The sequence below is a fragment of the Dermacentor albipictus genome, chromosome 3, assembly GCF_038994185.2.
Source record: "Dermacentor albipictus isolate Rhodes 1998 colony chromosome 3, USDA_Dalb.pri_finalv2, whole genome shotgun sequence".
In the NCBI taxonomy this organism is placed as follows: Eukaryota; Metazoa; Arthropoda; class Arachnida; order Ixodida; family Ixodidae; genus Dermacentor; species Dermacentor albipictus.
The window spans coordinates 8,551,485-8,567,561 of record NC_091823.1 but is presented as its reverse complement, the minus strand read 5'-3'; the positions used below and the strand labels follow the sequence as shown (position 1 = coordinate 8,567,561).

General features: G+C 48.6%; 1 protein-coding gene and 1 long non-coding RNA gene across 9 annotated transcripts in view; one reads left to right on the top strand and one right to left on the bottom strand.

Annotated features, from left to right (window-relative positions):
• Positions 1 to 272: 272 nt before the first annotated feature.
• LOC139057199 (uncharacterized) lies at positions 273 to 9,078 on the bottom strand. Its single transcript, XR_011512627.1, has 4 exons — positions 8,925 to 9,078; positions 7,786 to 8,783; positions 7,359 to 7,647; positions 273 to 408 (listed from the first exon to the last, which is right to left on the bottom strand). It is a non-coding gene; the product is annotated as an uncharacterized lncRNA (long non-coding RNA).
• Positions 9,079 to 12,774: 3,696 nt separating this feature from the next.
• gig (TSC complex subunit tuberin) overlaps positions 12,775 to 16,077 on the top strand; it is a 118,379-nt gene continuing 115,076 nt past the window's right edge. For 4 of the 8 annotated variants that reach the window (XR_011512626.1, XR_011512625.1, XM_070535031.1 and 1 more), the window contains exons 1-3: positions 12,775 to 13,222; positions 13,279 to 13,365; positions 14,205 to 14,315. Coding sequence is in view for 6 of the 8 variants with exons in the window: in XM_070535031.1 (XP_070391132.1) it covers positions 13,094 to 13,222; positions 13,279 to 13,365; positions 14,205 to 14,315 (327 nt within the window). In the remaining 2 variants the exon portion in view is untranslated. The remainder of the gene's footprint in view (positions 13,223 to 13,278; positions 13,366 to 14,204; positions 14,316 to 16,077) is intronic. The other 4 variants (XM_070535028.1, XM_070535027.1, XM_070535029.1 and 1 more) reach the window with 3 other exon arrangements.

Below are 16,077 nucleotides of genomic sequence, written 5' to 3'. Positions count from 1 at the left end.
TTGAAGGCAATTCTTGCAACATTTGGTCAAACTGAATGAAACTGGACAGCACAATTAGCTGTGTTCATCTACCATTTATACGACTGCTGCCCCAAGCATTTTGCCTGTTACTTTGCCTTTCGTTTCTGTACTATCAAGTTCAAGTACACATGTACTTTATCACTGTACAAGTACAATGGCTTCAAGGCTTTTCCTGGGCATTCAACAGTCACTATTTATTCCTATAAACCTTCCTGCATGTGAAGGCAAAAGAAACTTATTAATTCATGCTGGAAGTATAAAAAGACAGGTATTTGCACAGAAAATGTTTATTTTGAGCACCGAGGTTCTTGCTGATGTAGATATGGTGCTGGCTCCCTCCTTGCCCGAAGCATGTGCTTGCTGTACACAGCACCAGATGATGGCTTCCTAGGTCAAAAGATCAAAGTGAAATAAGAGGCATTTTGTTTTAGCCCCGGAAAGAAAAAGCAGGATTGAGACATTAACATGTATAAAAAATACTTGCCTAAAGAAAAATTAATACACAAGCAAATTCACTAAAGAGGTTCACTTTCAAGAGCGAAAGTATGGTTACGATGAAAATTACAAGGAAGCTTCACTGCTCATTGAGGTTTCGGTTCAGTAGTTGTTGAGCCACGAGGGTTAGCATGCTACATCTTGCATATTATGTTTTGTAGAACAATATTGCACTTTGAACAATGTAGTGCCTATTTAAATGAACTGACAAGGAACGCTGAAACTCCAGGCTAGTTTGGTCTGCACAAGATATGATACAGACACTGTACTGCATTCATTTAGTGTTTTTGTCACTGATCTCGCGCACAAAGGTCATTCACACCTATCCTACATGAAATGCAGTTACTTCTTTGAAGCTTCATCTAGTCCTTGAATTTGCTGCATGCTTATGTCTAAGGGAGTTCGTTTGGTTCCTGTTAATGTAGTACATCTAAGCAACTGTTATCAAATGCCCATAGTGTTCCCTTGCATGTACAAAACATTTTTGGCCCTTTCAATGCACAATACTCATTACATTTGACACTTGGGACTCGTGCAAGGCGCCATTTAGTATTATATGCTTGTCCACATCTGATAATACTTTCATAGCTGGGTCATTCCCATGCCAAATGCCTTGGTTATTACTGTGACCATCTCACACTTTTCCTTTAGAATCTTCTTGTCCACTTTTAAGGAAGCACCCCACGACACAATGTCTCCATCCTAGTGGTGCTATGGAGTTAACTTATGTGCTAGTTGTAGCAGATGACGTCAAATGAAGGCCACTGAAGATAAAACTCTCTGTGACAATTCCTTTTACACAAAAAATGCAAACAATACAGAATAGTCAAAATGTAGTTATCTGGCAAGACTGGCTGCACCCATCATCTTTGTTTGGCGCAATTCTGAGGTGGCTCCATGTTACAAGATGCTTGGCGATTATTGCCATGTGACTGTTTGGGACTCTATAAAACACAAGAATTGCCTTACTCCGGCCTTTCTCTTTGTGCAGCGGCCAAGGTTATTATTCGTCCAATCGCACCGTGTCCTGTTCGTGTGTCCATAGACTAGATTCTTCACCACATTGTTTTTGCGGTATTTCGTGAGTGACCCATGAACTCATCTTGGGGTGGGACTTCTTATCTTTGGCGTTTGCTTCTATCTCTTGTCATCAGCACCTCACACAACTGGATGATGCCACTGGCAATTCTCTTCCTAACCACGAAGAATGCATTCGTCTCGTCACCTCTTCCGATTAGGTTCTTTGGCCACCTAGAGAAAAGATTATAGGTGTCAACTCCTGCAACATTGTGGATGGCGGCGTATTCATTCTACCCTATGACCATACCCTATCTCGAGCAATTCTGATTACCCCTGGCCTTATTCGCTTCTCTGAGGGGTCTGCATTGCTTACTGCAATAAACCAAATCGAACCCCAACTGTTGCCTCGTGGATCAACTGTCACTTGAGCTGTTGACACTCATGTCGTTGCAATTGTCACGAAGACAGCTCAGCGTGTTCTTGCGTCTGTTACCGTGCGCTGAACAAAATCGTGCGCAAAGATGTTCACCCCGTGTCACGGATGGATGATGCACTAGATTCACTCCATGGTGCTGAGTATTTTTCTAGCCTTGACTTTAGACCAGGCTACTGGCAAATACCGATGTCCAAATCCGACAAAGCAAAAACGACATTTGCTACCCCTGATGTGCTCTACGAGTTCAGTGCGATGCCTTTTGGACTCTGCAATGTGCCTGCCACATTCGAACGCATGATCGATAAGTCTTGTGCGGCTTGAAATGGAAAACCTGTCTGTGCTATCTCGACGACATTGTGTTTTCAACCATGTTCTCACAACATTTGCAACATCTTGATGAAGTCCTTGCCTGTCTTGCAAATGCTGGTTTGCAGCTCAACACACGCACACGCACACACACACACACACACAAATGCAGTTTGGCCAGCAAGGCCATCAAAGTTCTGGGGCACATAGTCTGCAAAGAAGGTATTCGTCCGGACCCCGAGAAGCTTACTGCCATCCTCGAATTTTGTGTCCACTGCGTCAAAAAGACATGCACAGTTTTCTTGGACTTGCTTCTTCCGGCACTTCATATGCAACTTCGCTACACTTACGTCCCCGCTCCATCAACTCCTCCCCAGTAATGCACCCTTTGTTTCGTCCGACGAATGTGAACATGCTTTCCTGCTTTTGCAACATGCCCTGACGTCAGACCCAGTACTGCGCCACTTTGATCCAACTGCGCCCACCATCTTTCACACCGACGCTAGCAGTCAGTCTCGGTGCCATTCTACTACAATGCGACAACACATTCCACAAACGAGTAATTGCTTAGGCTAGTCGTGCACTAACCAGTGCAGAAAATTACTACACCATAACCAAGCAGGAGTGCTTTGCTGTTGGGCCATGCAAAAATTTCACCCATGTCTTCATGGCCGCCATTTCACAGTTGTTACCGACCATAACACACTGTGCTGGCTTTCATCGCTAAAGAATTTATCAGGTCACCTGGGTTGCTGTGTGCTTCACCTACAGGAGTACGATTTCAATGTCACCTACAGGGCTGCAAAGAAGCATCAAGACACCAATGCTCTCTCTTGCTACCCTCTGCCGAATCATGACGATTCACCATAACCTCTCCGCGATTGTGTACGTCCTGAGTCCTCTTCATCGGCTTTACCCATTGTAGCCCTCGAATGGCTAAGACACAACAGCCCATCTGTCCTTGTGTCCCACTAACGCATCGACCCATACTGCTGAACTATTCTCCAACGCATGGAAGATTCTTCGTCACCTCCAAACGCCTGACTTCGTCGACAACTTAATCAATTCAAGCTGCACAATGGGGTTTTACATCACAACATTTATCACATCGATGGAAACAAATGGGTCCCGGTCATACCATGTTCTCTGCAATGTGAGGTGCTTGAAGCCTTTCATGATCATGCGACGACTGGTCCTCTAGGCTACCACAAGACTTGCAACAGAATATGAAGTTGCTGCTCCCGGCCTGGCCCATCTTCAGCCGTTGCGAAGTATGTTGCACCCTGCGTTCATTGTCAAAGCAAACCCAACAGCTCCTTCTGGCTCTTTACAACCTCTGCCTTGTCCCGCTTCGCCTTTTGAAGTAGTTGGAATAGACTTGTACGGTCCTCTTCCCATGACCTCACATGGAAATCGTTGGATTGCAACGGCCATAGACCATCCAACACGCTATGCGGAGACAGCATCTCTACCATCCTGGACTGCTGCTGAAGTCGCCGATTTCTTTCTACACAACATTATCTTACACCGCAGCGCTCCGCGCGTTCTCCTCAGTGACCGCAGCAGTCTTCCTCTCTTCTATCCTTACCGAAGTTCTGTGCGCCTCTAACACATTTCGCAAGACGACTTCCAGTTACCATCCGCAGACCAACAGCTTGATGATTGCGATGTACAGTCACGTGCAATATGAATTGCAACACCGGTGCCCGTGGTCGAAGGGGTTCCAAGGCTGTACGGCTGTGCAGACACATGGTAAGTTCCAGACCGAAACACAGCTTCAATTAGTGGTGTCTATTAAACCGCTATTTCGAATGTCAGAGCTGCTGCGCATACGTGGAGCCCCTTCAACAACGAACAAGAGTGTTGCAAGTCATATTGCATGCGACTGTACATCTACTCTGGCCACACGAACGGGAATGCAATCCTGTCGTGCATGACATTCGCCTATAACATGGCTACGCAACGTACCACTGGATTTTAACATTTTTTCTTCATCTATGGCTGTTCACCAAGTTTCATTCTTGATGTATCATTCCTTTCGACTCCTGTACCCCCATCAGTTCCTTTCTTGGAACAGTTTGTGTCTCGCCTCGCAGAGTGCAGACGCCTCGCCCCGCTTAACACCGACGTCTCCCAGGACGCTCGCAAGTTTCGTTACGACTCGACCCACTGTGCTGTAACTTTTTCTCCTGGTGACAAAGTTCTTTGGACTCCTGTGTGCGTTCCTGGCTTATGCAAAAAATTTTGCAACACTTCTTGCTTATGCAACACTTCTTGAATGCCCACACCACCGTATCGTCGGGCAGCGAGCACAACCTGCGACACCCATGTGGCCACAGTGACGAGAGGCGGCCTGCGCAGCTGGCCGGTTGGGGTCATCAGGTTGTCGCCGGCCATCCACTGATTATATTGTTCACGGACACGTTCTTTAACAGGCTTGTTGAGCACGACGTCCAGTGGCTGAAGTGTTGACGTCATGCCTCCCGGAATGACGGCGAGTTCCGTCCTCCCGTCGCGGAGTGCCAGCTTCAATCCTGCGGTCAAGTGCCCGCGAAAGGCATCCAAGACGAGCATGCTCGGACACCGCAAGAGTGCCCCTGGTTGCCGATTCCAGACGGTCTTAATCCAATTGAGCATGAGGGCCTCGTCCATATAGCCCTTTTCATTCACGCGAACGACATCCCGTGGGAAAGCCTCTTTCGGCAGCGTCTTCCTCTTGAATATTATGTATGGGGGCAGCTTTCTGCCATCTGCAGTACACGCGAGCATCACCGTGAATGCTCGTTCCCCGTAGAAAGAAGCTCGACTTCTTTTGTGCCGCGTTCGCACACTGTGGTGAGCGACGGCATGTCGAACCACAGCGGCATTTCATCAGCGTTGCCGATCTGTACCAACATGTAGCCATGCTGCTGCCGGAGACGGATAACATAGCGCTGGAATTCGACCAACTCGTCCTCGTATGCCTCTGGCTGCTTCTGCCAGATTGATTTGCGCTGTCGAAGTGCGAATCCCTTGCGTTGCATGAAGCGACGAACCCAATAAATGGAGCCCTTGAATTGTTCCTTGGGCAGTCCGGATTCTCGGGCGATCTCAATAGCTTTGATGCAGATGAGTTCTGCTGTGACTGGCAAAGATCTGGCACGATGCTCGCGGACAAAATCCGCCACCCTGTCTTTGAGCTCCGGGTGCACTGCGCCATAGAATAAAGAACTTCGTCAGAATAAAGAACCGCGCAGCGCCCGCGAGTTGGGCCGCGTCCGTCACCAAGGGGGCGATAACAATGTGGATGCCGAAAGGTCTGCGCTCCAGACATGCTGCCAGACGACTATTCATGCTGTGCCAAGGGCCGGTATGTAAGTCAAGGGGTGAACTTTTAGTAATATTTTTGGGAAAAAACCTCAACCTATATTCTGCACTATACGGTACTCGCACTGCTGGAGACATGCCGTGGCCGAGAACCTACGGCTTCCCGACTACTCGGGTGCCACCACATGTGCCACACGCAGTTGCACTGCGGCACCCTGCCTAGATGGAGTCCATAAGCCAGGAAAGCCACGCACGGCAATCTATGTCCGCAGCACCCTGGCGCGTGCTGTTCTACCTGTTGCTGACATCGCCGGTGGCCCCTTGGAGTCATGCGCCGTTGTGGTACGCCTTGGCAGCCAGGACATGGCTGTGGCGAGCATCTGCATCCGTCCAGGAAAGCCGTGGGATCCCTCCAGCCTCATCCAGCTGGCTGTTCGCCTTGGTGGGCATGCAGTCCTGTGCAGTGACTTCAACACACACCACACGGATTGGGGAAGCGGCAGCTGCACCCGCTGAGGCAAAGGCCTCACAGATGCCATCAGCTGAGCCTGCTGACCTTGGAACACCAGGGAGCCCACCTACGTCTACCGCAGAGCTCGCACGGCCATTGACCTCTCCCTCAACACTGAGCAGTGCTCCTACTCTTGGGCCACAACTTCGGACAAATGGGGGTCTGACCACTTCCCTATTGTGATCAGCCCCAGGTCTGGGAGAAGGCCTAGGTCAAGAACTTACGTCACAGACTGGTCCCTGTTCCGGAAGCACTGCAGCAAGTTGGACGATGGCCGTGACTTCCTGAGCGCCATCGTGGATTGTGCTCAGGCTGCCACCGTTCAGTGCTCTACCCAACCAGATACCCCCGCTCCGGACCTCCACCTGCTCAACATTCGTGCCTCCAGGCGCCGTATGGAGCGTGGAGCAATCCGGACGGGCAAGGCAGAGCATTGGACCGAGTACAGACGTGCAGATGCCCGCTGCAGACGCCAAGCCCGGCGCAGGAGGAGCCTCTGCTCTGCCATCGAGGGCAGGTCCAGGGGACCCCTGGCTTGGAGACTGCTCAAATCCCTCACCAGCAGGAGAGGAAGCCTACAACCTGTACTCGCCGTGGCCATCACGCTGAGCATCAGCGAAGAGGCCCTTGCGGAGCTCCTCGCCAACCAGTTTGCGCTGGCTGTACCACGCATTGCAGCCATCCTGAAGGTAGGGCAGCCTTCCGTCAGCCTGCCTAGCTGCCTGCACAACCACCACACAGGGTCTTCGCTTCTGTAAATGGCCTGTCATCCAGTCTTGGGAGCCTGGCCTCACAGTTCATTGGCCCAGAAAGCAGTCCGAGCGCTTTTTCGCTGCCTGAGGGCAACAGACTTGAGTGCCCGACTATAGACATCCTACACTTAAGTTCTCTCTCTTCCTCTTTCACTCCCCATTCCCCTCCCCACGTGTAGGGTAGCAAACTGGACTCAGCCTGGTTAACCTCCCTGCCTTTCCGTCTTCCCTTCTCTCTCACCACCCAAGGTGGCCATCGAGCCAGGTTATGGCTATCTACCAGGACCCGCTGACGCTGCACGAGCTCCAAGCATCGCAGTGCACCAGGAGCCCAGTACACCAGGAACCCAAATGCTTCGCAACCTGGCCGCCAGCAAGCAGCTGCACCTGCTTGACTGCTTAAACATCTGGCAGTCAGGGCAGGTGCCGGAGTCATGGCGCACAGCCTACGTGGCCCCCATCCTGAAGGCCGGCTGAAAAACGTGAGCTCCTATTGGCCAGTCTCACTCACCTCTGCTGCTTGCAAGCTGATGGAGGCCATTGCTTTCTGGCCGATGAGCAGATAGGCTTCCGGCGGAGCTGATGCAGTGCGGACTCCATCGTGGACGTGGTCTCCACGCTGGAAGAGGCCAAGGCCTGCGGTGACGCCGTGCTCCTGGTGCTTATCGGCATGAAGGGGGCCTTTGACGCCCTGCCCTATCCAGTCGTTCAGCAGGCCCTGGACCTATTTGGTAGAGGGCGTCCCACAAGGATCAGTGGTGAGCCCTTTCCTGTTCAACCTGGCCCGACTGCCTGCTGTCCTGCAGAGTGACCCCCACAACCACGTGAATACCTCCATCAACGCGGACCACATCGCCCTATGTGTGCGAAATCCACCACACAGCCACAGCAGTGCGCGCTCGGCTCTGCAAAGAGCCCTCGACACCGCCGCTGCTTACCTGAGCTGCATTGGCCTTGCCATCTCGGCAAGGAAGACGGAGGCCATGCTGCTCCACCCAAGAGCAACCGCCCGCTGCACAGCTGCAACTGGAAGGCGACCTTGAAGCCCGGCAGTGACGTACCCGGGGCTACACGTTCATCACCGGCTGACCTGGCTGCCTGCTGTCAAGACCCTGCATGTCCAGGTCCTCCGGGTCCACAAGGCAGTCTCCCAGCTTGTTGCCCGAGGACAGAGCTGCACCACTAGGTGGGCTCTGCGGCTGTACCATGCAGTAGCCACCTCACGCCTGCGGTACGTCCTCCCACTCGTGGCACTACCACGTGCCCGTCTCAAGAAGCTGGAGCTGCAGCATAGGGCCGAGATTAGGTTCTGCCTGGGCGCTCCCTGCAGCTCTGAAATCGCTGCAACCTTGGCTGAGGCAGGAGCATGGTCCCCATCACTCCTGTCACAGCCCACATTCTACAATCAGCCACAGCTGTGCACATCGCTGAATGACACTGCGTTCAGGAATATCGGTCACATTCCGACCGCACACACAACCCCCATCACATCTGCACTGAGCATTACGCTGCGGAGAAAGCTTATCAGTGAATGGCTACTGACAGCGCAGCGAAATTTTGGTTCTAAAGCAATTTTTCCCGACCGTGCAATGAGGCCGCAATGCGAGACCGCAACGAGGCCGCAATTTGGTGACTTTATTCACTACCGCCCTTAGCCGGCAGATCTGAACCATGCATCAGGAATGTGCATTTCCATTGGGGAACAATAGAAACTCTTATTTAGGCTAAACAAGCGCGCGTACGTACGTACTTACATGCCGCACTCGGGACATCTGCCATTCAAATATTCTGCCATGTAGCAGCACCGTAACCAAGTAATGTTACTGTTACGTGCTTCTGACAAAGACTCTAAATAACTCTGAAGGAGCGCAGTTCCGTGTAATATACGTTCTCTGCATTAGGACACTGTAGCACTGTCTGGCCGGTGTGGCGGTCCCTGCAATGCATCACAAAAAAAGCTCGTGAGGAACCTCGCTATAAAGTATCATCACAAAACACCTATATATGGCATCATGCAGTCGAAAGATTAGCTACGCGTAGTAGATGCACATCAAACGCAAAGACTAAGTATACTTACGAGAAGCAAAAGCCCGAAAAATAAGCGATCCACCGCTTCGTGCACTCCGAGCCTGCCATATGCCATATTATGCCGCCAAAAAGGCCGAATGTGACATCACGGACGTAAAAAAACAAAGACCGGATGTGGCGTCCCGGACGTGACGTTTGGGTGAACCTAACGCTTGCGCTGCGTTCACCGGGTGAACGCAGACACTTTCATATATTCTGCTAGTCATCCACAAGCATTTTTTTAAAGGAAACTACAAATTGTTTGTATGACCCACCGATAGAAAAAAAAATCGTATTTTAATACTGCGATGTTAAAGTGGGCAGAATTTATATCAAGTTGGAAATATATTTATTTTGCTTTGAAAAAAGAATGAACTGTGTCCGATAGAGAACAAAAATAAACAAATATAATATGAAAAAACTAAAATTTCCGGCAATATATTTATGCTAGTTTATATATAACTCACTAGTGTATATCCTGGGCATGCCTATTTATGGACAGCCAGCGGACGTTCAAAATGGGATGTCCCATGGACATCCCGGTGGGATGTCCTTCGGATATCCAAACAGGATATGGACTTCTCCTGTACGTCCCACGGACGTCCATGTTGGATATCCGGATGGATGGACGTTGGGACTTATGGTGGACGTCCCACGGATATCCGTGGTTACTTGGGCATACTTGCATGGCATTCCTTTCAGAATTTGTGTGAGACGGCTCAGGGAGGGAAAGGGTAGCATATTCATGTCAGATAGAAGCTTATATGCTCGAGGGCTCGCTATCCTCAGCATTAAACAACTCAGAAGCCAGTCCGCATTGTACCGCGCGCCACACGGAGACTTTGCTTTCAACTGTTTAAACTATGTCTTAAATGCAAGGTCGGCCAACGCTTCCTCGATTCTGTTATCGGGCATTTCAGAAAGCCTTTTCTTCAGAGCCAAAATTTCATTCTTTTGCTTTTGATGCGCAGCAGCCGCCCTAAGCAGCCTCTTCTTCACATTGCGTAGTTTCTGATATCGCTTGAGCGTTGCGCTCGAGCCTTAATGCTCAGTCGAAGTTTCCTCTGTAGACGGAGACAACGCGCGCAGACTAGTTGCTTTGTAAGTACATTGCACTGCTTGTGGTGCATATTACCTGATGTCGCCGTGTCACGCTGGCCTGCTTTCACGCCCGCACATAAGTTCAAGCTGTCTGCTTCTCTCAGGATTCTTTCCGCACTTGCAATGCTATAGTCGCAGCTCGAAATAGCCTCTTGTGAATTTTGCTGCAGCCGTTTATGCAGCAAGTACCATCCTCTTCAAGCACAACAGTTTTCATTACTCCGCATCGCTTCTGTGTTGCGTCGCCCTCAACAATTTCGAACTTACAGAGCGCAGAAGGCAGTGTCACGTTCGTGAGCTCGTTGAGCACCAAATGTGTAGCGCATATTTCTCAAGTTCCTTCTTCCAAGCCCAACAGCAAGCTTTAAGTTGAAGCGCTGTCACTACAAGCTTCACCCGATGTACTTGCTGGCACTTGCGCTCGTTCTTTTGCTGGACGACGCTTTCGCTTCACATTTTTTGGCTTTGAGATGTGCCAGGCAGCCCAGGAAAGAGCCGAAGAAGTGGGCCGGGAACAAGCATCCATTTCCCACGAGGAATCAATATTTCTTTGTTACCCACAACATGCTTGTAGTATTTCAAAATGTCGTCGTCCTCAAAGTGGCATTCACACACTTTTGATTTTTTGTGAGATGTTTGTCTTTTCGGTGTACGTAGCAGGCGGCGGTGCGAAAAAATGGTGACCAGTGGCATCGTGTCTCAGGCCGCTGGTGCAGCCGGGCGCAAATAGCATGGCCTAGGGACCTTCTTGCTGTCATGAGACGCGGAAACGCTTCTTCAAGAAGCTTTTCAAGAGAGCAAATCATGACATCACACAACACCTGCAAAGCGGAGAAGGATAACGGCAGACGATGTAGCGCAATCAACATGAAACCAGAAGTGAAAGCAGAAGTGAAGTTTCAAGTTCATTACTAGAAACGCATTTAGAATACCTAGCTCAGATATGACCAATTTTCACAATGAGGCTCAAAATTAAGAACTGTGAAATAACTAATTCTCAAAATGGAAACCGGAAATCTACCAGAAATGGAGCAACTTCTATCAGAAACGAAACAAAAAGTGACAAAAGACGCGATCGCAGCGCCGCTAGTTCGCGTGACCACCACTTCAGCCATCTCCCCAGCGGAGCTGTGAAACCATAGAGTTTTAAATAAGTACCCTAGAGGGAAATGTGGCGCTAGTGTCTACGGGGGTTCTCATGAGCGTTGCCTCAACCTACATGGGAATGATGGGAAGTACAGGCTTCGGATTGACTTCGATTTTTAGACTAGTGGCGTTTTCTTCTGGCGCAGTAAACAAAGCTATACTCAAATATTATCGCGTAAAATCTAATTCTATTTCTGCAGTATGGTATATAATGTACAACACGCTACATAAACTTTGTATGACTTTGAGATGGAAGCATGGTTTACTATGGTTTGTCACCAGGACACATCAGGGTATGCATACTTGTGCGATTCTGGTCCCAATTTAAAGCCAAAGAATAATTATTTATTCATTTTTGCAACAGCAAAACAACCGTGCATGTACTTATATAAAAATACTCATCGAGTATTTTTGAAAATAGAAATGTTGTATTGTGACAAAGCGTTGCGCTCTTGAGCGGAATGCTACAAGTGTCGTCTGCTACGACGCCTTCTCGCTGCATTTAACGCGAGACTTTTCTCGCAGACGACAGGCATTTGCGAACTCTCTCGCTCTTTCGAAAAGGTTGCGTCGGCTGTCACGATTGCTGAACGTCTTCAAGTACTTTTAAGCACATCTGCTGCAGTGCTAGCTAGGACGCTAGTGGCCTCCTACGAGTATGCTTCATCATATTTATATTGGTGTACCGCTTCCGAAGCGTCACAGCGTGGCTTTGCGGGTGCCCATTGTGCGACACTAGACTACAGCTAGGAAGCGCAGCTATCTTTCCCACCACAAGTAAGTTTGTGTTCTCAAAGTCCTAAAACACGCATTTCAATGAGCACATAAACGAGCAATGCAAAATGAAGCTCTCAATAAAATTTGATTTTCAAGCCACTAGAAGTACAACTGTATATGTCTTGTATCAGTAGTGCCTTCTTTGTCCTATTCTGAAGTTTCATAAAGCACATAACGCTACAGTGCCAACCTAACACACTTAACAAACCAAAGTCCAAACGCTCAAAACATGTTCTTTCAACGTTTACGATGCCGCCACTTTCTCGTCAGGGCTTCGACGCCACACCGTAACACAAGCATCGTCCCAGTCGCGGGCCCAGCGCGCTATCGCCACTCCGAGCAACATAACAAAGGCAGAGAGCTTTGCGTTGCACTGTCCCACTGCAGGTTATAGCAATTGCGCTTGGAGCGAAACCAAAACTGCCAAAAAAAATACTCGTAGACTGGTTCGCCAGTCAATACAATGCCAATCCGAAGCCTGTACTTCCCATCATTCCCATGATGGTTGAACGATCGCAGCGCCAGATTTGCCTCTAGGTATACTAATATGAAACTCTATGTGTGAAACTGAAGCGACCAATGGTTTGACGAGAGACCGTGGATCCTGCCTCCGAGATCGCAACAGACGCCGCCAAAATCTCAGAGGCAAGAAAATGTGATTGAAGTTTGGAGCAGCAAACTCTATGGGAGCAGCCGACCCGGGTGGAGAAGAGCAAAGAGAAGAGAGACCAAAACCGTAGAGTTTCTAATATGAAACTGTATGGGCCGGAACCAACTTCTCAGCTCACGCGGCAAGCATATAGTAAAGAAGGCATTGACCTATTATTATCATCATCATCGGTTTTAATCGCGAGCAGTATGGAGGAGGTCCTCAAGTGAGCGTAGCAAGTCAGACGAGCCGCCCTCTGCTGTCTGCAGTGCAGTTGTGCACTACGAATGTCGAGATGGTTGGCTGAGCTTGCGACAAATTTGAACTGGATTAACTGTTGCGCACACGGGTCCGCGATAGCTGACTGTGGTTATCCCTGTCGCTCGAGTGCTGAGAGTGTGCCGCCGTCGTCTGCACAACAGCGCGCGCACGGCTGGCTGCCTGCTGCTGTAAAGCGTAAACATCCTGATGCAACTCACGTTTTTGCTGCGGCATAAGTAGCAGCAATGTCAAAAAATGCTAAGGATAAGGAGAAGCCCCTAGAGAGGTTCAAGTCGTTGTTCGGACTTGGCAAAGCGTCTTTGCCAGCTGTGCCGCGGCTGGAAGAGCACTCCATCGACCTCGAAGTATTAAAGGTGGGTCGACTGCGCGTAGTCTCCGGTAGCTCGGAGTTCATGGCTTGCATGCGCAGGAACTGGGCAACGACTGTCCCGTGGCTCAACGCCTAAAGGTCATCAGGGATCTCACGGAAGTGGTGCGAACCCGGAGGCTAGCCCAGGTAACTAGGGGTTAAAACCAGTCGGGCTGTTAAGTAAACATGCTGTTTCGTGCTGTGTTCCTGGAATGCAGACTTCATGAACTTACGAACTATCTGTGTTATACAGGGGCTAATCGTTGCATGAAAATATGTGAGCACCGTTTTGTCATGCTTATTACAAATGTTCTTGGGATACTGGCGCTGCACTCTAACTATATGTACTTGGTGCGTGCGGGCTTTTCGAGGCTTTCCGACGATAGTAATATACTAGTAATATACATGACGCTGCTGTTGGAGCTATAGGCTGCAGTGAAACTTATTTCGTCACAAAATCCCTTAAAAACGTGACATTTTGTGTCACGTACAAAGATGGTAAGTGTGCTGTTTGGGCGGGGCACACTGGCAAAACAGTAGCTTTGGTGCTGACTTTTGTATATTTTGTGTGGTGGAAAGGGCCTACATCTGTGTGCAGAGGTAACAGCAGAAAGAAACACTGTCAGGCACACAAGTGACCGCAATGGATGTTTAAGTTTAAGGCAATGTCTCTTGTTTCAAACGGAATCCACAGAATTAAAAGCCAACTCACATGCACTAGACACTTTTCTTGCTGTCATTGTATTAAGAAATACACACCTCTTTTCTCGTTAGAAGACTGACGATAGAATTTCCCAGTTCATTCTTTGCCGCAGTTTTATTTATGTTGTTTTACATCTCACATATCTGCGTTTGATATAGTAGGTAACCTGGCAATGTGAGGCCATGAGTGCCCCTATGTCAAGCCTGTTTTTGTGACTGGCAAAGTACTCTGAAGGCTTTAGGCAATTCCATCCTTATGCACCACTTGTTTCATGTTTTGACAGGGAGGGGCAGAGAGCCTGTATAGCCTGACTTGTGACCTGCTGCACCCAGCTCACGGCACTGAGGTGCGCCATGCAGTGCTCAACTTCTACTGCACCTTGGTTCGAGCCCAGGCAAGTGTTTTAAAACATTACAGTGGTTTACTCCACATATTTCTGACATTTTGTTATGTTTTTAATGTGACAGTAATTGCCTCCCGATTGCAAGGAGAGAAAATCACGTAACAACAATATCATGCCTTTGTCAGGCAGTAGCTTGGGCTTGTGTCAGTAGAGGTAGAACCACTTCAGAGGCACTAACAATTGCCACAGCTGTAGCATGATGAACTTTTGCTTGATGCCGACGCTCTTGATAGTGCATCTTCCTCATGGCTGCATATGTGACCTTACTGTGGACGAGGGTACCCTCTGCTCTACAGTATATTGCTAAAAAGAGCAGGTAGGGGTCGCTCTCAAGAAAAAAAGATTCCTGCTATAACGCTGATTATTTTGATTATTGATTGACTTCCATTAGTTTTTTTCACTTTTGCATGGAGGTATTGCATGTATAATGAACAATTGGAAGAGGCCCGATTTCTGTTATTGACAACCATATAAAGGGAGCAGATAATAAATCCAAGGAAAGCATTGGGGAAAATAATTTCCCCTCTGCTTTTCCTGGCTTCGTTATCTCTTGGCTTCATGTGGTTTCCACTAAAAAAAAATTGAGACCCTCGACTCCCCTTTTTGTCATTCATTGCATAGCGAGGGTCTCGACCCCGTGGTTTGATGCCTTCAGGTAGCATACGAAGGTTTATTGGTCAGCTGCCTGCTTCTATAAAAAATTCACATGTATGCCACGCCAGTGGTCAAAAAGATGTGCCACATCTGCCATAATGGCCATGAGTGGCACTGGCTAACTCTTTCAGGGTTAGCTCTTATACACATACATAAATACCAAGAATGTGGACATGGGAACAGTTGTCGATGTAGCTCAATGGGTATAGCGATGCATGTATCATGCGGAGGGTGTGGGTTCGGATCCCATCGGCGGCAAGTTGTTTTTTCGTGCACTTTGATTTCCCTGTGCCTTATCATTTCTGCACTTCAATTAAGAAACAGCAAATAATTTCCCCTATGCTTTCCTTGGGTTTATTATCTGTTGACTTCATTATGTATAATGACATTCATTAATTTATGTGCTCATATCTGCTGTCTATTCTGTCATTACATGGGGCATCTATTCAACAAGAACTGAAGTGTACTCTCTTGCACAGTTATTCTTTGCGAATTTCTCTGGGTAAGCCAATCAGTGCACACTGATAGTCAGGGCTTGAGAAGGTGTAGGTATTGCTTGCTCTTTGGCAGCATATTAGATAAAAAAGTACCTCCATGTACATTCTGAAATGTCTTGGGAGGAGCTTCAGCATGAAAAATGCATCGAGAAGTTATGCTGCATCCTGGTTTTTACCTGTAGTTGCCGACTACCTATGAACACAGAGGCAGATGCACTTCAGGACAATGTGTATGCACATGCCATTTACCATTGCCTCCTCTTCCTTCTGCTCCTTGCATTCCATGTCCCCACTTTACCCTTTGTAAGACAATGTCTTACTGTTGGGGATGGACGGTTTTTGTATGAGATGTGCAATGGATAATCTTGGAAGGTAAGGGGAACTGCCTTCTGTGGTTGGCCTTTTTCCTGGTGGCACACAACCTTGATCTTTGCGGTAGAAACCGAGGAAGCTCTTTGTAAGTTGTATCAGGATGATTTGTTCTCTGATACACCTCCAAGCTGCCTTTTGCATTTCTGCGTATGCTTACTGTGAACAGGACTGTTTCATGGCAGTTGTTTAATGCTGAACTTCTGCAGTGTTGTCTTTGTTTTATGTCTGTA